This window comes from Aplidium turbinatum, chromosome 1 (genome assembly GCF_918807975.1).
Source record: "Aplidium turbinatum chromosome 1, kaAplTurb1.1, whole genome shotgun sequence".
Lineage (NCBI taxonomy): Eukaryota > Metazoa > Chordata > Ascidiacea > Aplousobranchia > Polyclinidae > Aplidium > Aplidium turbinatum.
The window spans coordinates 32383440-32406979 of NC_137472.1; the positions used below are offsets into that span (position 1 = coordinate 32383440).

Here is a 23540-nt window from a genome sequence, read left to right on the forward strand (position 1 = left end):
AGTTATGCGGCTCTTCATAAACATAAGAGCCGTACACCATTCGTCATAGCACTTGACCAGGGAACTGTGTTCCGAAAACCAGTGCAATTCGCTATGACCACAAACACGCAGCATCAGTGTAAAGCAGGTCATTAAAATCCACATTGTGAAGTAAATAATCATTGTCTAAAGTGGTAGACCAGACCTAGCCTACTTACTAAATTGCTAGATGTTTTGTTTATTCATATTTTATATTTTTTGCAGCAAACGATATTTCGAAATTGAGAACAATAAATAAAATTCTAACTTCGGAAATCTGTTTGACTATAAAGGCAGTCCGCCCGATAGCTCAGTTGGTTAGCGCGTGAGTTCGTGAACGAAGAAGCTTCAAGATCAAGCGGCGCTGGTTTTACTCTCGACGCTTGAGCAGCTCATTCTAAGGACAGTTCTCCATTCAGCGGCACCTCATGGAAGGAATAATTCCCAGCAACAACAGTTCAACAATAAGAAACTTCACTCTGTTAATTTCAGTAACTGGCCCTGTGTCATATGCCTCTACAAGTAGGTTATGCGAAACTACCAGAAATAACCATCAAGGCTTTGTCAGTCCGAGGATAAAGATTCAAACCAAACCAGACTTTCGGATTTCGCGACACTAGATTGATTTACAGTAGATTATTGTCAACCTGATCTGGATTAATAACAAGGGCTACCTGTCGGGTCACGACTAAAGATTGTTTACTGCACAATGTTTTTTAAACTTTCATCCTTTTTAATTCGCAAGTAGCCTATATAGGCCTAAGCAGGTCGTCGTTTTGCCACTGCTCAATAATAAACCTTTTATTTGAACTGACAAACTTGGGTTTGCTGAAAAGTTATTTTTTTCCTTCCCATTTCATCTTGTGCTGTTCTAAAATGAAGAATCTCTAAAGAGACGCTGGCATTCCTATAAAGTTATATTTTTCTATTAAATATAGTTTTGCATTTTTTAGGACGTCGTAAAAGTCAACCGATTTAGTCGAATTTATCCATATTCTAATAGTTTGTCAAATGACGTATTTTTATATCAGGCTGTATGTTAAACAGCAGTCGGAGTTTGTTTTAACTTTCGGCCAGCAAGGATCCCGGAGAGAATTCCCACCATCAAGCACAAAACTCCTCCCATGGTTCCAATCAAAATGAAAGTTGCTACGGTGGAGCTCTTAGTTGTGTTTGAAGACTTCTGTGTTAAATCTAAAAGAATATTTGTTAATAAAATTTGGTAGTCTGCAGTAAATCTAAGCAAATCAGTGACCTACCAGGTTAGCAACCAAGCAAAGTAGAAGAGCAAGCAGACTAAATCCAAACAAGCTATAACCACAAACTTTGGTTGCCTCAGACTGCACTAACTTTGATGCAATACAGCTCACCTCTTCCCTACATCAGTTTGCTATACTTCACTTTTATCATTACTTTGAAACAACGAACTTTAGTCACAATAACTGTAGTTTCTCTTTCCAGCGGATAGGCCATCGATATAGTAGACCCATGCAGACAACAACATCAACCGTAAATGATCAACACTATGGCTAATCACTGGTAAATATTGCACGGATCAGGTGTTTTCAGGTTTTACCTTCAGACGTAAAGACTCTTCTATGTACCAATGATCCATCATTTATTTTATTAAGTTGATTTTTAACGCCATCAGTTTTGACTATGATTGGTCCTTGAATCACGTGACCTCGTATAAGTTCTTCGTCGTATGGGAACAAACTGGGTAGAGATGAACGTCTCTTTCGAGAATTTGATTTTTCTTCACCCTTGTAATAAAGAAAAAATTGATTGAGTTACACTAGCCTATATAACTATAACCTTACACATTATCTTTCGAAAAAACAGATTTTTCAATCTCTGTCAAGCAATCACAACCCCCCCCCCCAAAAAAAATCAAATTTTAGGCCTCAGGCTCAAATGATTTATTGCAAAAATCAATGACTGCTTTCTGTTTACATGACTGAGCATCTGCTGCACAGCAATGACATGTGAGGTGTATAGGATTAAATTACATTTGGATTATAGGCTACTATAGATCAATAACAATATAGCCTATAGATTGACTTCTTCTTCTTCTTCAACAGGTTGATCATGCTTGATCAGCTGTGATCCCCCTTATGAACAGCCTCCATTTTGTTCTGTCTTTTGTTTCTATTAGTACTTCCGGCATGCTTTTTATTCCCGCAATTTGCTTGATATTGTCAAAATATTTCATTTTTTGTCGTCCTTTTGTTCGTTTGCCTTGCACCATCTCAGTCAACATTGAATTTTCCAACGAGTTGCTTCTTGCTATGTGTCCCAAATATCTCAATTTTCTGAAGTTAATGTTGTTAATCAGACTCTATTTATCGTTTATTTGTTGGGAAACAAATTCATTTGTTTTTCTTTCCATCCAGCTGATGCGTAATAGTCTTCTGTGACACCACATTTCAAAACTTTTTAACGTCACGTGTTTTGCATGTCCAAATGTCACATTCATATGTGGCAAGATCGACCACTTAACCTATTTTAAACTAAATAAATAATATAGCGTGATCCTAAGGCCAAAAAAGTGCATCAACACTGATATCATTAAAAACGCCATTTTTTAATGCCATTAAAGAGCTGAAAAACTATATTCTGCCTCGATTGTTTTCTGATTGATGGTTGTTTTGGTCTGTAAAGCTTTCAGTGTTCTCGCAAATTTTTTAGTTTAGGACTAACACTGTTGGTTGGATTAAATCTTTATGCTCGGACTAACAAAATTTCTGTTAAGTTAGGTATTCTTGGCAGTTTAGCATACTTGTAGAGGCTTTGAACCACTGACGTAGGGTCGGTTACCGAGATGAACAGAGTCGTTGTTGAATTCTTGTTATCTGTGAATTAATCCATCCACCAGGTGCCTCTGAATGAAGGGCTGTCCTGAAATGCGATGCTTAAGCTCACACCCCAAGAACCGAACCAGCGCCGCTTGATCTTAAGATTTTGTACTGCATAAAGTTGGACGCTTAACCACAGAGCTAACTTGCCGGACAACTGCTGAATTTAAAATTGGAAACAATGGTGAGCATTCTGACATTTCGTAATTGACACTTACGAAACTATAACTCAACTTTAAGTAGGGCAGGCCAAAGAGCAAAGACCTCGGGGTTAGTGTAAGAGATAGGCCTAAACATAATTTAAATAGGCTAACCTTGTTTCCATTGCTCTGCTCAAATTGTTATCAACGAAAGGAGCCAACTTTTTATATTTAGTTGTTTCAAAGTGGACATCCGGATACCCAAACCTTTTTTTCAATATCCCCTGCCTAACTTGCACAATTGAAACACCGATGCAGATACTGCAGTGTTCTTACCTCGTTACAATCTGGCCGACAATATTTATCACCATCATCACATACCACGACGTCACATTGGAAGTAAACAAAAGGCTTGCTAGCATCAACAAATTTAAAAGCTTCTATTGAAAAGGATGCCTTTTTTGGACTGAGGCCATTAATGTACATTGACACTGTTTTATCCAAAGGACACCTGGAAATGAGAATACACATTTTAAGCAACCAAACATTGACTTATAGCAATACTGAAAAATTTACTACAACCTTACTTGACACTTTATTCTACTTTTGTTTTACTAAAACAGGTAGCCTAGTTATACAATATTCACCCAAGGTTTGAAACACATGTGTAAGTTCGTGATGCGTGTATTCAATGACAAGAGTCCTATGACTACAGCATTCCAGTACTTGCATCGTTTCTGTGTATATCGCATCCACTACAATATTATTATGCTACTTTGTGTAAGATAATCTTTTCTGTGGATTTGGTCAAAGGATATTTAGCCCTAAACTACAAACAAAATCTAATAAAACTAAAAGTGAGACAAATGTTTAGTTTGATCAGAAAATACTCTCAATAGATCGATAAACATGCTTGATACATCGATGGCTGGTAAGCTACACTATAAAGTGTCTGAATTGTAGAAGGTTTATTTGCAAACTAAACCCTCATTGCAAAAATTAGTAGAAAACTGATTTATTGTAACTTGAAAATATCAATTGAAACGCAAAACACAACGTAGGCTACTTGGTGATAAAACAAAAATCAAACTTCAGTCCTTGTGATGGTGCACAGTAGCTTTCTAAATTAGGCCTACTATAGAAAAATATCTCATGTTACTCATGTCATGTGTCCGTTGATGTGATTTCATCAGTGGGTGTGTCCAGTGGCGTAGCAACGTAGTTTACCGCCCTTGGATTTTTGCACGAAATGCCGCCCCTTTTAACACCGTCGTAAAAGCTGATTAAAATTCCACAAAAAATTTGAGAAATACTTTGCTGTATTTATCTCCTCCAGAATGAGATCTTTTACCTTTTTACCAAGAAGGTCGATTAATTCATATCGGATACCGTAGCTGGTGAAAGGTAGGAACGTTGTCATACCCTTCTTAGAGAGTTGGGTACCAAAAATCTGTTAGAGTGTTCGGTACCAAAAATGTTTCGTAAGTGACTGTATCATAATTTGCAAGGAGTTTTAATTACGCTTTGCAAGATTTCTCTCCATTTATTTTTTTCTTTATTCATAAGAATTTGCATTTCTTTGTCAATTGTTTGATGAACCTGAAGCCTCAGTGCGAACTCATTGTATTTATGAAAGCACTGTTTGTGAACTTCTGAATTTTCATGACTGGAAATGCACGTATTAAGACGCCAAACATTTACAAAAGGTTTGAAAACAAATGAAGAATTATCATGTCTCGATTGAAATAACCTGCAACAGAAACAATATAATCCTGAGTCGCTTTTCGAATGCAGCAACCATGATCTAAGAACATCATCACCATTCTTTAGCGTCTTATAAAACCATTTCTTAGAAAGCTTAAAGATTCTTTCTCTTTATCTCCTTCTTTAATTACTCTAATCGCTGGCTTGAATGCCCTTCTTTATTCTTAAACCTTTCGGGCCCTAATTTGATCATCCCAACTCTCATGTTATGAGTTAATATTTCTGGCCAAGTAGCCACATCGTTATGAGAATAAAAGATATAGGCTAATCTGTTATGTTTTTATCTGAAAGTGTTTCATTCGTAGGCTGACTTCTTTCAATGATCCCATAGTTATTGCTTTGCTCGAGGTACACTTCTTTTTCCGTCTCAACTTGAGGTGACGATTTACTATGACTGCTAACTTCTGCTGTTTCTTTAGCAGATGAGACAATTTTTACAAACTTCAAACTGGTTCCTTCATTCTTTTTTAGTTCCTCTTCTCTAGCTTTCTTTTTCTTTCTAAAAATAGCTCCACTTTCTTTTACTCTCTTCATAGGCAAAAATTAACATTAACAATTTGCAACTTCAATCTTGTTCTAGAATCTGCAACAAAATAGTTAAAAAACAACAACCACAATTGCAAATTTGCTGAGTTAAGCTAAGTGAGCTATTTCAGACGTGACACTTTAAACCTTTCACAAACCTAACCCATCTTCAAACACGAAGATGGAGGAATCGTGTCTATCTACCACAGACAGATGGTAAAGGTGGCAGTTGACTCGATGACCTCAGGTCCCTTCCTGTCTCCTCGCCAAAGTGAAATAAACTGAAAAGTAATCTAAACTAAATTGACTGAACAATGCTATAGCTTACAAGTTACAACCGATATTCCATGATGACTTCAACAGCATGAGTATCATTATACCGTCACCAATAGCCTACCACATAGTGGGTCCCCATCTAAAAAAGTTGCAAATTAGTTTAGAGGCATAACTTGTGTAATTTTTTGGCTTCACTTAAGCGAGATCAGTGTTTAGTTAGGTCGTTGACTAAGTCTCTCTGAGCATAAATTAATGTGACTGTCTTTGTTCGTTTAAACTTTAAAATGTTATCACATTTTGCCGCCCTCCAGCAACGTGCCGCCCCTGGATTTATCCACAAGATCCAATGGGTAGCTACGCCACTGGGTGTGTCACTGGTATTTACCCGCTTTCGATAAAAATATACTCTTCATCTGATTGATAGTTGCTTGAAGTAGGTGTGGCTATACACTTGTCAATCATTAATAACAGATCTTCATCCATAGTTTGGAAGTGGATTGCAACGTAGAGGGTGTCATGCAATTTCTTATATAAAGGATAATTTGTACGAGCGTAAGGTTCGAGATAGCTTTCATCTAAAAAAAATGCATTCTTACTTCAAGGTTATAATATTCTACGCTAATGTGAATAAAAATTATACAGTAAATAAAGAAGACTTTAAAAACGAAGTAACTTTGAGGGAAAAATTGAAACATGGAGACAGGATAATTGCTATATACAGTACCTTGATATAAATCCATTTTAAACGCAAATTCTCCTTCTCCGGATGCAGAATGTTCAATCATATCTTCTTTCATGTTCTCCCACATTTGTGCTCCATTTCCTGTACTTGCATTCTCATGATTGAAGCTTAAGACCGCGAGTTCCATTTTGTTGTCTCCTCTTCCGGTTTTTGTTTTTCTACGCAAGCTCACTTTTCTTCGTCTGTTGAAACGACACGTCACAGAATACGAGTGGTTTGGATCTCGCATAACAATACTGGACGGGTTTGTCTTCGCCAAATAATTAATCTTGTTGCTATAGATTACAACGTTTCCTTCAACCTGAAAAAGATTTGTTCCATTACGCGAGTAAACAAAACGAGTGTAGTTGAGCCATACACATAACCTAGTTGTAGCCTAATACTTGTATATTTAATAAACCAAAGTGTAGGCTACTACTCTTCAAGGGTTCATTTAAGATTATAAAGCAAGCAATGCAGTTAAAATGCTGCCGAGGGACTTTGGGCCAGTGGCCAGAGAGAATTGTTTCTCCAGTTTGAGGAAATAGCGACTAGAAGAATTTGGTGGTTTTTGATAAAGTTCAACGTGAGAAAGGTTGTGGAACCGATGACGTGTGTGTGTAATCTGTAGGTTGCAGCAACAGATGGGGTATTTTGACCGGTAGAGACTGTGTACCACAATTTTCGATACGAACCAGCTAGAAACGAAAAATAGAAACTGAAATATATGACTGTCTACAAAACTTGAAAAGTAGATCTGGGATCGAGGAAATCCCAAACTAGTTCTTTAAACTATCAAAACACATTATTTCACTGACTGTTACAAAACTATTTAACCAGTGTGTGACCTACGAGAAATGTTCTCTCGTATTGAAACAATCCAGAATTACCGTACTCCAATTTCTAGAACTCCTACTCCAAAACAAGTTGGTGATTTTAGACCGATCTCTATTTTACCAACTTTGTCAAAACTATTTGAGAGAATTTTATTTAATGCCATTCAAAACTTTCTGCAAAAAAACACATCCTGACTTCTTGTCAGTACGGATTTTGATCATCTCACTCTACCAATTCAGCTGTGACAAGCGCCTATGACCACCTTTTATCTAACATAAGCCAAAACAAACACACTTGCGCTAGTTTTTTAGACCTTAACAAGGCCTTCGATACGGTGAATCATAATATCCTTGCAAGCTTCTCATTATGGCTTCCGTGGTAAAATCTAAAACATCTTAAAATCATTTCTTGAAAACAAAACTCAATGTATAGTAGAATCGGCAACATTAAGTTTAAATTTTTAACGTGACCTGAGATGTCCCACAAGGATCCATTCTTGGACCCTTATTATTTATAATTTACACTAATGATCTATCTAATGCCTCATTGTTTAAATCAACATTTTTTGCAGATGATACAAGTCTAATAATGTCTAATAAAAATTTGAAAATTCTTCAACTGATCAGTGATCAACAATAAAATAATAAAAATAACACTCAGTGGATATGCAGCAAACTTACGTTAAGTTATAACAAAATACTTTGAACTTCATGATTATGAGCAAAAACCCGAACAAAGACTCTAAATTTAATCTATGCATAAATGGAATCAATATTTGGAAATTTTACTTGCTATCTTGTTTAGCCTACCACCACCTCGCTGCCTGCTGTTACTACTATTACTTTGTCGGTTTGTTTGTTTTTTTATTGTAGGCCTACTGTTTTTGGTATTGCTTCTTCTTTTCGTAGTTTTTTGTTTGTTTGAGTGTGGCAGCTGACTTCGTTGACCCTGTAGTCTTTCGCTGTCATCCTATCCTAGTACCAGCACCACATTGAATTTATTTATGTATCTATATGTTAATTGATGTATACGTGCTGTAGTGCTAAATCAAATGAAAAGAATCTGAGTGCAGTCATTGTGACCCTTCCAGCACTCGTCCAGAGATTTGATTCTTGCTTTAAACTTTGTTTGGTAACTAAAAAAGAGAAAAGAGTAATGGCTACGGTGGGAATCGAACTCATGTCATCGAAATGACTACTTTTCTAACCCTAGTCCTCAAACTGCTAGGCCACAGCATTCACTTCATTTTCTTTTTGTCAAAAATGTTTTGAGAACGCTCAGCTGATTTAAATCTTACCTTCTGATTGGTTAATTAATCTCATCTGCTGCAGCCACTTGCAGATTACAAATGCACGACCCGATGGGTCTTACTCTTGAAAAGACACCGTCTTAAATAGGTGAAGAATAGCTTTTGGTAACACTTCTACTCAGCTTAGCTTGTATAGGTTCATAGTTTAAAATCGTGAAAATTCGTAGCATACGGTATTGGGGAAATTTTTTAATAGTGTTAAAAAATTTACTGGTGAAAGACTGGAAACACTGCTTTTGGCCATATTATTGAAATTGAAACAAAAAATTCTATCAAAACACTGTTTTGTTTCTTTATGGGTCTATAAAAAAAGCTATTCAAAGAATGAGATGTTAACATTTGGACCTCCTGTCTTTGGTTTGGCTTCCGGCGAACTTCTAATACTGTAACGTCTCGGCGTAACATGGTTAATGTTTCATTGCCAATGCTTACCGTAGATGTTGTATTGCATTTGTGCAAAAGAGTTTCAAATACAACGTGAGTTTGATTGTAAGTTGGTTTGCAGCGACTATCTCCACCCATTGACATCCCATCGTGAATTGCTTGTGACGTCATGCCCGGTTCACGCGGAATCTCTACAGTCATGCGCCGGCGATCGCATTTGACGCGCAAACACTTCTTGTCTCCACAAGTTCGACTTTCAGTATCGGATTGCTTGCTTGTACAAGCGCGGCTGCAGCTTTAATAAAAAATGTTTGGTTTCATTATGATTAGCATTAATTGTTCTGTCAATAGACCTCCTCAGAAGCCAAGAATTCACAAATCTACTTTAAATTTCAGGTATTTTAGGAAAGAGATAAAAGTCTAACTCACATTCAAATCCTACAATAATCACCTTGCAAATAAATTCATGCAACTAATCATTCAGTGTCGAGCAATTATCCAACAGCCATTTGACTAAAACAGCTAGTAACAGTCATAGGGTTTATACCAGGTGTGGGATCGGAGCCGTGGAGTTGGAGTCGTAGAGTCGGAGGGATTTTGGCGTGTGCGGAGTCGGCCAGTTATAAACTGAGGAGTCGGAGTTCTTTATTTTTGCCCGACTCCACAGCCCTGACTCCAGCCCAGACTTTGCCCGAGTTTTTGCCCGACTCCACAAGCATAGTGTCTGACACTTTGCCGTTGTTGTGATAAAATTAAGATCAGTAAACCAATTAGGCTACAATTTGTGTTGTAGGTGTAAAAAAAATAATTCACACAATAACATCAAAGCTGAACTCACAAAATAATTGTGATGTTGATACAAAACCTGCAAGAGCCACCCAATTGCATAAGAACGATCCAAATAAACTATTCGTCCTATGGATTAACAAGAACGTTTTTGTGCTGACTTCAACAAGTTCATGCGCTACAATTCTTTCGTGCATGCACAACACGCTCATGCCCTGTTGTTTTATTGTTGTGGGTCTATACCTAAAAAATCAGAAAACTATTTCTTCTACTGTCAGTTTTATAATATACTGAATTTCCATTATGCTCAACCACCAGTATTACAGTAGAAGCGCTGTATAATAGTGCAAAGATTGTATTGCTACGTGAAAGGCTGCAAATTATACATTGGGGAAACTAAAAAGTTTAATTAGTGGGAGCGCGAAGGTCCTTCGCTTTTTTTTAAATTTATTCATACAAAAAATAAAACAACAATATTTTACATACAAATTTGTTAATTTTACACAATTAATTCTAAACCGTTTCTTTACTTTTTACGACTAATGACGACTTTTTATCAGATTGTGTTTTTAGTTTAATGACTCAGCCAAACTAGATGGCCACTATATGCCAACACCTTGAAAAAAGTTATTATTTGTTTATATTTTTATTAGAAATTAATAAAGAATGCTTGGCTAAACGCTTTTCTTTGTACACAATCCTTTTCTCATCGATTCTCAGTCCCAGCAGTTACAAAATATCACAAAATCATCTACAGTAATCCGTGCAAGTCTGTGTGTTTGAAGCATGCCCATACCCGAGTGCGTTTCGAAACAGTTTGCACCTCTTTGGATCTCGAAGGAAAGAAATGTCACAACTTCTAGTTCTTTTCTGCGTCTTTCCTTCACACCGATCCCTGCACTGCGACCACTGACTCCAGGTTGACCAAACCTCCTCACACGACGTTTCATCATCCTGTGGTAAATAGCCACAGCATTATGATTTGTTTTCTTTATTGCAGTGCAAAATCGCAAACTTGAATCATACAGGTAGCCTACAGAATAGTTCCAGTAGGTCCATTGCTTTGACGTTAGTTAACTGTGCTCACCTTCAGCAAACAATCGAAGCGCTTATCGCACAACCATCCGTTTGTAATGCACCTTAAGTGCTGTTTCCTGTCCGACCTGTCGCATCCATAATATCCAGTGGGACATTGTACTTAAAACACAAACAAAGCAAATAGTCATATTGTTGAAGATCAATCATCACTGTTTTTCCTTTTACGACTTTAAAAAATGTAGAAAAAATACTGCTGAGAATAACCAAACAGAATTCCCTTCCAACGTAGACAAATATGTTAAAAGTTTAGCTTCTAATGTTTCAAGCTCTTACCAGGTGACACGACGTCTCAGAGTAAAAATGTGATTGCCATTCAAAACCGGATTATACCTTTCTAGAGAATGTTTCAATGACATGGAACCTGTTTGTGGAATTATCATCCAAACAACCAATAGACCTACAGTACACTGTATGTCTTGCAGTAACACTGGACGACATCATATAGACATTATAGACTAGGCAGGGTTTCCCAAACTGTGGTCCGCGGACCACTGGTGGTCCGCGACGACTGCACAGGTGGTCCGTAGCGATATGCCTAGAAATTAGAAAGTCACACATATACCTACATTGTACAGTACGTAGGTTACCCTGTCAAAGATAATTGCCGCAGTTCTTTACTACTTAATTCATTTCGAAAGCTTTTGTTATCCAGTATCGTAAATCTTACTTGTTGCACCTTTGTTGCAGTTAAACAGTTGTTTACGAAAAATTCTCGTATTCAACATTCTCATTTAACTTGTTGGTGTGAAGTGGTAGGGGCATGTTTTGAGAAGGGACGATGATATTTTGAGAAGAGCACTGGAGTTGCAAGTGAAGGGTCGTAGAAAACAAGGAAGACCCAAGAAAACTTGGAAAAGGCAAGTTGAGGAGGAAAGCAGCAAAGTGGGCTTGACAAGAGAGGACGCGTCAGACAGATTGATGTGGAGGTAGGGTGTGAAAGCGATTGCGGCACTTGGAGGTGAATTCGGCCACCCTCGGTAACGGGGACACTTCCGGATTAAAACTGGACTACTAGTAAAACTTGTAGAACGCGTATTTGAACTGCGAGAGGAGCTTTTAGTTTTCCTGCAAGCGCACAATGCTGACTTGGCTTCACTAGTAGCTGATGAAATTTGGCTTGGGAAACTTGCATACCTGGCAGGCATTTTTAACCTTCTAAACCAATTGAACTTGTCACTTCAGGGAAGAGATGCGAACAGTTTATTTACTCAAAACAAAATAACAGCATTCATAAAGAAACTCAACATATGGAAAACAAGGATAAATGATAATGTTGTGGATATGTTTCCTGTTGTGTGTGACTACATACAAATCCCTAATTAATACAGAATTGATTTTCGCAGACGTTACACAACATTTGGAATTGCTTTCTGCACATTTCAAGAAGTAGGCTACTTTTAAAAAAAAACATCTTTCTGGTTGAGTGTTGTGGAGGAATACCCATTGCTATCGCAAAAGGCAACTAAAATTTTAAAAGCCTTTTTCCACGACCTACATGTGTGAGACAGCATTTTCAGCTCTTACCAACATGAAGACAAAATACAAGTCCAGACTTTCCGTGGACCCTGACTTAAGAGTTTGCCTTTCACAAATATCTCCGAGAATTGATAACTTATGCAATAAGAAGCAATCCCATCCGTCCCATTGATGTTGTCAGTTTTTTAAATAAACAAAATTCGGTTTTATTCATTTTTACCTTTGTATTGGGGGTCCGCGAATAAACAGATTCACAAATAGTGGTCCGTGGCCCAAAAAAGTTTGGGAAACCCTGGACTAGAGTAACAGTTGCATAGTAACAGCAACATGTCACTAAGAAAGCTCAATAACGAAAGTAGGAGCAACAGTTAACTCACAGTTGCAGTGTTCCTTCGAAACACATATGCAGTAGTAACCATCTACTTCATTTTCTAGCAAGCATGAACTTTGATGTGGACAGTCAGCTCTCTGACACGTGCTAGCAGGTCCTGAAAACCTGTGCTCGAAAATTCTTCTCTCCGCTTTGAAGTGTCTCCGGAAGAAAGAAGCGTTGTTTTGATCAGAAGAGTCAGAGGAGTGGATTGATTGACATTCCATCACAATTGTGTACAGCGCTGAAAAAGACCTGTGAGATAAAACGAAGTCACCTTGAAAGATAAGATACTAAATATTAACTTCTGTAGTCAATAAAATACAGTAGGTTGGTAATTCTATTTTACAAATTTGATACTGCAGAATGAAAACATCATCATTGTGAGTAACAATTAACCATCATTTATTTTGTGCCAATTGTATAAGTCTATAAGAAAATAAAGTACAACAACATTACAGCACAATAGACAGCCGGATGCAAAGGAAGACAAGTCATTGAGTCAACTACAAACTCATTGAGTCGACTACAGTATTTTTACTTTTCTCTTTAAGCGTCCTTCCAAAACACAGAAGCGTCATCTCAAGCGACGTTAAACCGGCGTCTTTTGTAGTTTCAAGCAAGCTCTCTGAACAACTAAAGTGATTTGAAGATAGAAAATAAAGTCTCGTCAATATGGTTCCACAACTTACGTAAAATTAGTTGCAGTCGTTGATTTTGGAACCAACAGTACTTCGTGGCTGTGAAATGTGTTTGATCCTATTTGCTTCGTCGTGACTAACTGCTGACACGAGCGATCCACGCTGTAAGTCATTGTCGTGCGATTTTGATGATACTGTTGGCAGTTGTTGAGAGTTGATTCGCTATTCTGAAAGCGTTAAATGTTGTTTCTCTACTGTTCGTTTAGTTTAAAAATTACAAATTTAATATTTTACAATATTAATATCAATCAAATTGCTTATGTTTGCTTAAGCTACAACCAAATATTGTTCTTTGAAGATTATATCATGTATTTAAGTCGGTTGAAGATCAATTCCGACAGTTATAGCCTACAAGTAGCTTATTTCAACTTTCTCTTTGATTTGAATTGTACAGTATTGTAAAACTACGGTGGCTCTTCTGAGAAAGTTCAGGGGGAAACAAGCTCCCAACTTGCCATGGTATGTTGATGTTTCTTAAATCAAACTCGAGGTATGATTACAAATATATGAATGTTTTATGATTACCTCCATGAAATATAATAAAAAAACAGTAATTGCCCAAACGTGAGTGCTGTATTTTTCAATAAAATTAAAAAAAGCAAAAAAATAAAAACCTTTGTTAAGCCGAAATGAATTGGCATACTTTCTCTCATCTTATAATAAAAAGTAAAAGTTTGATTCTCGTGGCTTTCTTTTGTATGAAAATTGTGCTTTGATCTTTTTATAGATTATAAACTTTTATGAGGCGAGAAAGCAAAGCTATTACAATCAAAAATATATTGATTCAAAATTCAGTCATGATTGTTTGATGTGTTTTTATTGTTTCCATAAATATTCAAGCACTCATTTCCTTTTACCATTGAAAACTGAATTACCATTTTATTACCACCCGTTCGGTAGAAAGTTATTTTACTTTTGATTTCAACATTCTTTGAAATTAGGCCATGGAAAGCGGAAAAATAAGAAATTGATTTTATTTAATTTAATTCCACTTTTCTCTTACGGCAGGTTTGAAATATCAAAACTAACTAATAGTAACTAATTGAAAACTTAGACAACAATTTTAACATTTCTTTATTTTTTACATTTTTAACATGGATTTCACAGTCTGGTATTTTTGGTATTTGGTGGAGTTTGTAGATTTGGTATGTATCATGATGATATGTATCATGAATATCATGATCATGATGTATCATGTATCATATGTATATATGTATATCATATGTATATATCATATGTATCATATGTATATATATATCATATATCATATATATCATATATATATATATATATATATATATATATATCATATGTATCATATATATCATATGTATCATATGTATCATGATGATATGTATCATGATTATATGTATCATGAATCAGTATCCGTCTACGTATTGTGATTTATTTACAAATACTTCATCCATTCATCAGCATAACACAAGATATCAAACAAGCAACAACTATTTTATAAATAGATCAAACACAGAATTGGGCAAAAAGTCCATGCAGGTATTGGGGCCAATGGTCTGGTCAGAGGTTCCAAGTAGGCTGAAAAACTTATCATTTCATTGTTTCAAAAAAGAGATCAAAACGTTAATTTTACAAAGCTACAGTGCATCGTAAGTGATATGTTATGGAAACCAACTTGTCAGTTTCATAGGCAATACAGCATGTTCAGTCGGAAACTGGATTAATCTCTGTTGCTTCTTGGAATTTTGTGTTTAGGCCTGCGTTATCTTAAATATGTTTTTTTTTTTTGGTGCGTATGTTGAAGCGCGGGAACGTTTTATTTTTCTCTTGTAAGTTTATTTTAAATGCAAAAATCGTCATTTCCGTAGGGTGGCAATTGACCATTAGACCGTATGGTCGTCTCGTTGTCTCCCTGTCGGTATGGGAACTTGTGTAACTTTTGCATTGTGTAGCCTATATTGCTTGCATGTTTCAAGTATGTACCTATGTATGTAGTAAAACCATCTACAATTCTTCTATTAAAGAAGTTTATTCCGCTAAAATGCAGCTAAGTTGTTCTGAAGACAGAAACTGCAAACTGAAATCAGACTGAAAATAAACACCAGTAAAAACGACAAAGGAACTTAAGGCAACGTAGTAACAAAGCAATCAGCAACAACATAAATTACAATGCAACTTAAAGCAATAACATGTCACTATGTTCCTGTTACTGACAAATAAAATATTGATTGATTGATTGAGTGTGCAACTTTTGTTTTAGATATGATGACGTCGCAAAACAATAATCAAGCAATAATAGAAAGTAACAAATATGATACAAAACTTTTTTAAACAGTTTTGTGCAATCTTTATTCGTCTCAGGGTTAGATAAAAAAATGTTTTACTTAATTTATCATCATTAATACGTACTTTTGCAACACTAAAGTATTGACAAATTAATTTGTACTTGCACATATAATTCAACTACTGCAAACGTTGAATCAATGTCAAAAATGGTTGATTTGTTCTCTGGGGGTGCAGTAGTCGTGTAAGTTTACTTCCTACAGTGGTCTTACCAATCCAGAAAATTACCTAGGTTAAAAAGGCAAAAAAATTTACAATTTTAAAGGGAAGTTTCTGCACATGACTTTCATCGTCACATGTATGCGAGCGAAACCATTTCCATTCGCAAGGGTGACTGTACGTGTGTACGTGTATGTGATAACATTCAGAAAAATCATTTGTCAAATCTATTTGACATGTGTACTGAACAATTCTGCCTGACTGATCTCAAGATTTATCTCAATGCCACGCATACTATTACATTGCCATCATTGATGTAACGCAGTTGGACGTAATATTTGCAAGAAAGGCATATATTTGTGACAAAATGGGTCTGAGAGATATGTATGGGCAGCTGTCAGTCCTAATTATTTGATAAGAGTCTGTTAATAAGTAACATGCTTCTAGAATTACACAGAAAGTTTCTCAAAACTGATAAAACTTTAGCTCTGCTTCAAATTTCTATCTCACACTGTCACATGAATGAACTGATTGTGTTTATTGCGGCACAAGCAGCTGTTTCAATACCAAACCAAGACAAAAACTTGCAAATTAAACATGATAAATGACACAAGCAAGACGTTTGATGTTGTTTAATCACTTCTAACCAGTTTGGACTCTTTATGAAACTTTGTTTCCTTAGCAATAGTCACGTTTTTATGAAAAAGGTTAACTAATCTCACTTTATGGCCAATTATATAATACATGGAACGTGTTGAGCTATCCAAAGCAATTTAAAGATAATTACTTATAAAATATATTAGCTAAAATTAGAATTGGCATCTAATAAATATATCAAATTAGTAATTAAAGTATGGAAGCATTGAACGAGGAGGTGTTGGTGGGAAAAAATACAATATTGTAGAATCGTAGTCTAAAGAAATTTTATTCAAAGTAATTAGTGTTTTCACTGTGATTGAATCAGTTTAAACTTCCACTTGTCCGACGGTGACAAGATGCAAGAGTCACCACAATGATTAATTGAGTAATACAATTGTTATCAACACATCCTCTTGAGGCGAGATTAGACGCAGGTGACTGCAAGCTCGATGATAATTAATCCTCATGTCATATCCGGCAAGAGCATAAGCAACATCGATTACTTTTGGCATTACTTTATTTCTACAAAAGTAAAATTAAGACATAGACTAATCTCGATTCGGACCACACACGAAGTGCTCACTGACAATTTGACCTTGCACTGCATGTCCAACTACACTTTATGGGCATTGCAATTTTGAAGTACTGTAGCATGAATGTTAATGCATTGATTTTGATGTAGATTTGGCCGTAAAGTAAAGCTTAAAGAAGAGTTTTATAATGTTTTTGTTTTGTTTTTTTGGTTAAAATATGCCTGCTACGATTCATTAAATCTTAAAAGTTATGTGAAAGTTATTGATTACTAGAATGTGTAAAGTCATTCCAGTTATGATGGAATGGAAAATAATGAATCGTAACAGGTATATTGTAAGTAAAAAACATGCATTATAACCATTTCCATTCTATAGCGATTCAGTGGTTTGTGTGACATGTACCCTGCTGAAACAAGTCAAGTGAAAGTTACGAAACAAACAAAAGTGTTTTTTGATTCTGTTTTTTGCCGAAAAGAAAAAGAGCACACTGCTTGCTTTTTGATGGATCTCATGTTGACTCTACACGAGTAAATTAATTTCTCGTATTTATTTTATTAGATCGCGCATGAAAAACACGATAATACTACAGATTGGCTTAATTGGCATGCATGTAACCCATGTGATGAGTACGTATGATTGCATTGTATGTATTACACCAGTTTTGTAATTGAACTTGGTTGTAAATAATGAAGAAGATTTCTACAATTTGATTTACTACTATCAAACCTTCATAACATGTAGCAAATTAGACGCATCTTTAGAAGGGTACAAGTATGATAGGCTACCGTTAACATCATTTCAATGGGATAAGCTAAAAAGAAGGAATACTCCAACAAAACAACATAAACTTTTATAGACTGTATGTTTTCGTCAGGGATATCTAGAGAAGGGGATATGAAGGCTCGCAGCGATTGCCTTATTCTCATGACACTATCAGGGCGGTAGTTTGTAGTGCATTAAACATGTGGTTCTTTTTAAAATTGTAAAAAGTTTTGTAGTACAGCTGGTACAATGAGCTACAGAAGACAGTTAGCAAATGTTACTTAGAGCATATTTAAAAAATACTTGTTTACAAAGACAGTTGAAAAGTTACCAGTAAGCTGTTTTTTTTTTAACAAAGCCTTTGCAGTAGGATAGATGTAAAGCAAGTATATGGGTAGTTGAATTAACAAGCAACCACGAGCATGCTGTGAATATCCAGGCCTGATGCTAATAGCGCAATGCAAGTTATCATAACAAGATTTATTAAACTACTCTTGGTGCCAATTGTCATTTTACGATAAACACAGATTATTTACGATAAACAAAAGCCCTTCTATTGTCAGACGTAATAAAAGCCTTCGTATCCCCTTTTTTAGATATCCCTGGTTTTCGTAAGTGAAAATAGTTATAATGTTCACACCACAGTTTTTTTTTACCCCTGAAGCTTTGTGCTGCTATGTAGCCTATATTGTGGCAAGTTTGACTTGATTTACAAATAGACGCAAAACATGTAAAACAAAAGAAGTAAGGCTTGCTACCTCACCGTAATTAAAATTTTTATAGGGTTTAACAAATCTCTTACATGTACTTAAAATTGTTTTTTAATATTTTCCATCATCTCAAACACCCAATAAAGTACAAATAAAACTTCAGTCACTTTTGGCAAACAATCTTTAACCGGAGATTAAACATTGGTATCGATGAGTCTTTTTGATTTATCGGCAGCCTTCTTGTTCTCGTAAAAACTTGTTTAAATTATACACAAACTTCTTTCGGGCGGAAACCTTAAGCATGTTCAGGTAGACACAAATAGCTTGACTAAAGCTTACAAAAATACTTTGGTTTCGTGAACGGAATTCTCTTATAATATAGAATAATTAACGTCATTCATTCATTACCTTCCGTACGGGCACTATTAAATTTATTATCATATTGTATGTAAATATAATATGCAGTGCTGTTAACGCGTATGTTGAATTCATTTTTTGTCTTATTTAGACTTATAAGTAGTAGCCTATATATAATTTATTTAAAAGATCGTGGGATACACAGAAAACGTAAAGAAAATACTTTAATTAGTCCCGCGTATAGCTTATTGGCTGTCACTGGAGTAGACCTATACTGCAGTTTTTATATTTAGAGGAAAGCGCTTTAATTGGAGTTTGAGATTAAAGAAGACCTAAAAGCCATTCAAAAAAACTTACAATAATATAAAGAATAGATTAATTTCCTAAGTAAATCCTTTCTAACAAATAAGCACAACTCGATGGTAACTTGCTAATAAAACAATTTTTACCTGGTCGGCAGATAGTTTTAATCCATCAGGAAGTGCACTTTTCAGTATGGTTAAAATGATGCGATTTTCAGAACAGAAAACGTTGAACTTGTCTTCAGGGATTTCTAAAACACAAAATTTTCTTTGATGCATTGAAACATATATCACTCAGTCATAACGGCAGTTTTACAACGCATACAACTGATGGTTGTTTTGAGAGTAGCCAACTTAGAATTAAAAATAACAACGTGAATGAGTTGAAAAACACTCCAGTTTGACACAGTACACCGGCCATTAGACCCCTCGATAAATTGTCTCATGATTGACCCAATGAAAACTATGTTCACGCAACTAGCAAACTGGCTAACAAAATCACGTTTAAATCACATGGAAACCACTCTACGCAAATATGGAAAGCATGTTCCTCTGAATGTTGTTTTTAAGTGCGTGTGTTGCTTCAAAACAAAGTGATAGCTACGTCACTGTGCCACATTTACTTCAACCTGATGTTCATATAACAAAACGTTTGTTTGACCTTGACACTCTGTCATATTGACCTGGATTTGTTATTTGCGCGATTGTGAAGCTTGTTTTTGAATCGTGTATTAATTTTACAAGTCACATCTTTATAACGTTTACTTGAACGTAATATTCAGGTTAGAAAATTACGTTGCCACAACGAAAAATAAATAAAGTCTTGCAAAACATTTTGTGATGCAGTTCCTGCGGGATTGGTAGTGAAGTTTTACTTGTTGTAGTTCATTTCTTGCAAGTTATTCTAGGCTATGTCTAGTCTGTGCTGATGAGCAGAAAGAACATCCTCGAAACTCGTTGCTCAACTGCAGCCGCTCTGAGTTGAACAGTTATTATTGGATCTTGCCCAACTTAAGTTTGCATAAACGTAGCTTAATTCAAGTAAGCTATCTTGGCATTTACACTATAATAAAACATACATGGATGGAATCAGTTTTGATGACATGCAATAAAAGTGCCAAACAAAAGAGTTTTGTGCAGATTATACCCTCGTAAACTTATAACGTTGTAGTGATATTGAATTATGACATTATGCCGCGACCTTTGTATTCTGGCCACGCGGTTTAAAATTATCGTAGCTATAGACACAGCAAATTTTAAGGACAGGCCTTGCATTACAGCTTCTTACTTTCTTCATCGAAAGATTAAACTGTTGCACGTCTTAAATAACTTGCACCTAAGCAAGTATGCTTTTGGGTGGTCCATGAAAAAAGTTTGCTCTACTGGAACAAATTTCAAAGCATTTCTTAGCTTTGTTTAATGTGAACCAAGGATACTGTTATTCAACTGTATGACGAACATGGAAAGGACTTTAATCAAACAGTGTTACAGAAACTACACAACGGCAATGTAATCTTAATGAATGCCAACATGCTTTCGTAACGCAAATAGCCATCTTATTCAAATCAACATTGCAAGGTCATGGCTTTGAAATCAAAAACTCACGTCTAAGCTAAGGTTAGTGGTAGAACAACTTGAATGACGTACCACGTTTAAACTTAACTCGCTACGGCTTGATTTATTTGCTGAATAAAGTGATAACTAAATTTCTAGACATAGCCTACTGCGCAAGGGTAGAAATAGCGTTCCAGCAAAAAAATACGGTGGCATAATGTCACGCAAATTTAACTTTGTCATGTTAAGTTGAAGTTGTCTAGTCACAATGTACACCACACTCAGGCACAGATAGTTTCAACTTGATGTGTTTTCTAAAAGTTAGGCTACTAATTGATATTTTCAACCTTAATATTTGTAGCCTACTCTCAACTACACAACACTTTGGAAGTGATTGAATAAAATACAAAGCAGCTTATCTCGAACAGTAAAGCAAAGATCTAGCAAAACAAAACATTTGCATTCCAAACATGAAAACATAACCATGCAGATGTTTATTGTCTATTTTTGTACCTGCAATATTGAAAGATCTATCCGTTTTACTGGAATTACCGGATTCTGTACTGGAATCATTGGAAAACTCCTCTGCAATATATAAAAATTGTAGGTGATGACAGCATATTGAGCGCTTCATACTACGGTAGATGTTTAAGAACAACACCCAACACATCTTTCCTCCAAAAATCTGAAATCATTTCTGATATTTCGAATTGAACATTTACTGTAGGCCTACGGTGCAATGAAGTTTACAATGTTCATTGCATTGTGCAATGAAAAGTTTTATATAATAAACAAGGTTGTCCTTTGAACGTAGTTGGGAGTGGTCAAGTTATTCGTTCCTTTTTTCGAACCAAAAGTTGGATATTCTGATCAATATCCAGATATCCACTTCTAGCTCAGATAATGCTTATCTGTTGCTTCTGGGACGGCTGTGGTTGTAAACAAAATCAGTCATGTTAAGAAACTTGTATAATTTATTAATAAAGCTTTCGCGGACGAGAAGGCAGCTTCTAAAACAAAGATTGAGAGACATCAGCGTCTACTTCATTACTTACATAATTATTACATGCATGTACATGTAGTGTTGGCTAATGGTAATTCTAAACCACGTATCTATGCATTCTGATGGTGAGAAACAAGTTTGTGGAGCTTTCTTTACGAGAAATTTGATATGGTAAAAAGCAATAACTTAGATTATGTTTGAAAAAAAAATTCGCAAAGATGATGTCCTTGAAATCTCTCAATTTAAGACTTGCAACAAATAATAAGTCTTCTTGCCTGTCGAATAGTAATCTTCGTAATATTCGTATCCGTAGTTGTCTTCCTTGGCTGTGGTCGTGGCAGCGTGGCACGACAAAAAGTGAAGAGAACATACGCTTGCTACTATTATGAAACACAATTGCCTTTCCATCATTTTAGGTTTTCTGCACTTAAATGCTTTTACTACAGTACCTTTTGAGAGAAAACCCATTTTAAAGCGTTACTTTGTCAGCACAAGTTTATGCTAATCCTTTACGTAGTTTTGTTTATTACGGAGAATACGAAACGTACGGTGTTTCAAAAGTAGGTTAATTATTACTGACAACAACTTTAAGCGTTTAATAGCTCAACAGCTTTCTCACAGGAAAAATAGCCTACAATAAATCACAACTTATGAATTATAGGGCAGACAGGGCAATTCATGAAGTGGAAAGAAATTTTTGATATGGAATAGAAGAGCTTTATTAGTCTAATAAAACAACAAATCGTTAAATTTTTTGCTTGAAGTTGTCTTAAATCTACGAAGTAGCCAAACAGCATAAATACCTAGCATTTTATTTTTTATAACAAGCACAATATAGTTACGCTCTTCTGTTGTGTAGGCTATGATATCAGCTCAACTATCACTCAGGTTTAGGCAAGCAATAAGCTCATTGCGTATTCTACAATTTCTCGTATTGTTTAAGTTATGATTATTACAAAACACATTTGTCCTCAACCTGAATACGAAAGTCTCATTCAATCATTTTTCTTATTCTTCTTTTATTGTAGCGCTACTTTTCACTACTAGGCTACTTTGTAAACGTAAGCTATCTGTCTATCCGGCGAAAACTAAACAGATAAAATCTTTCTGCACTTCGATGTCATCGCTCTACCTTTGTTTTTTAGTGAATTACCATAACCTTCGCAAACTCTTAGAGTGTGTATTAAACTTTAAGCTCAAAGGGCGAAGTATGAAATCCAAATAAATGGCCATCCCGTCTGAAAGCACACGTAGCTCTTGGCTTTTGACAAAACAAACTAATCCAACATCAAGAAGCGTCCTCTGCATTCATTCGAAGCTTAGCGACGTTGCATCAGAACAAAAACTGTTTTGAAAAGAAAATCCTTTTAAGTCATGGCTTAGCATATAAATTAAATGCCGAGGAAAACCAGAGGAAAAAAGTTTTGACTGAATACATTCGTTGGGGCTATTTCCCTACTGACTTTTATAAAGATTTATGAAACGTTCATGCACGAAAGTAGCTTTACATTTTTGTCGTAAGCACACTACGTAGCATACATATGTTTTAACTTTTGTCGGTATATTACCTCTGTATTCCTAATTTGGGAATGACTCGAAATGCGTTAGATTAACTAAAACAAACTGTGCAGTAAAATTTGTTTATCACGAAACCTTCAGGAAATGAAAAAAACATAGCATTAGGCTGTGGACCTAAACCGCTCAGATAAAGAAGTAATTTAATTTTGTTCCGACATTAGATTTCTATGATAAATATGTGTGAGCTGCTTTAAAATTGTCTTTTTTTTTGCAATAAAACATAAAGTAAGAAAACAATCTATTTTGCTTGTAAAAACTGCAGAAAAAAAATCAAGCATATGCTTGAATTACAAACTTTAAATTACAAACTAATTTAACAATAAGTAATACTAAATTACTTATTGTTACAAGTTACAAGCAAACAAAA

At 35.5% G+C, this 23540-nt stretch overlaps 1 protein-coding gene across 2 annotated transcripts; it reads right to left on the reverse strand.

The window, feature by feature from the left end:
- Nucleotides 1-945: 945 nt before the first annotated feature.
- On the reverse strand, nt 946-22033 carry LOC145776132 (uncharacterized). 2 transcript variants are annotated; one of them, XM_082587544.1, is made up of 13 exons: nt 21871-22033; nt 21106-21177; nt 19186-19289; nt 13252-13427; nt 12567-12814; nt 10703-10812; nt 10439-10569; nt 8878-9124; nt 6303-6621; nt 5964-6153; nt 3350-3524; nt 1595-1781; nt 946-1212 (listed from the first exon to the last, which is right to left on the reverse strand). In XM_082587544.1, the coding sequence occupies exons 1-13, from the start codon at nt 22004-22006 to the stop codon at nt 1058-1060; spliced, it is 2250 nt and encodes a 749-aa protein (XP_082443670.1). In that variant the 5' UTR covers nt 22007-22033; the 3' UTR covers nt 946-1057. The 2 variants fall into 2 exon arrangements, with proteins under 2 accessions (XP_082443670.1, XP_082443662.1); XM_082587536.1 differs by having other exon boundaries at nt 10412-10569.
- Between the last annotated feature and the right edge of the window lie 1507 nt (nt 22034-23540).

Excerpts from the sequence above, each read along its gene's own strand:
- LOC145776132 (XM_082587536.1), bottom strand. The coding sequence starts at position 22,006 with ATGATGGAAAGGCAATTGTGTTTCATAATAGTAGCAAGCGTATGTTCT. Across the intron at positions 13,428-19,185 it reads TAAAACTATCTGCCGACCAG|AATAGCGAATCAACTCTCAA; the intron begins GTAAAAATTGTT and ends TAACGCTTTCAG. Across the intron at positions 3,525-5,963 it reads TATATTTTTATCGAAAGCGG|GTGTCCTTTGGATAAAACAG; the intron begins GTAAATACCAGT and ends TCTCATTTCCAG.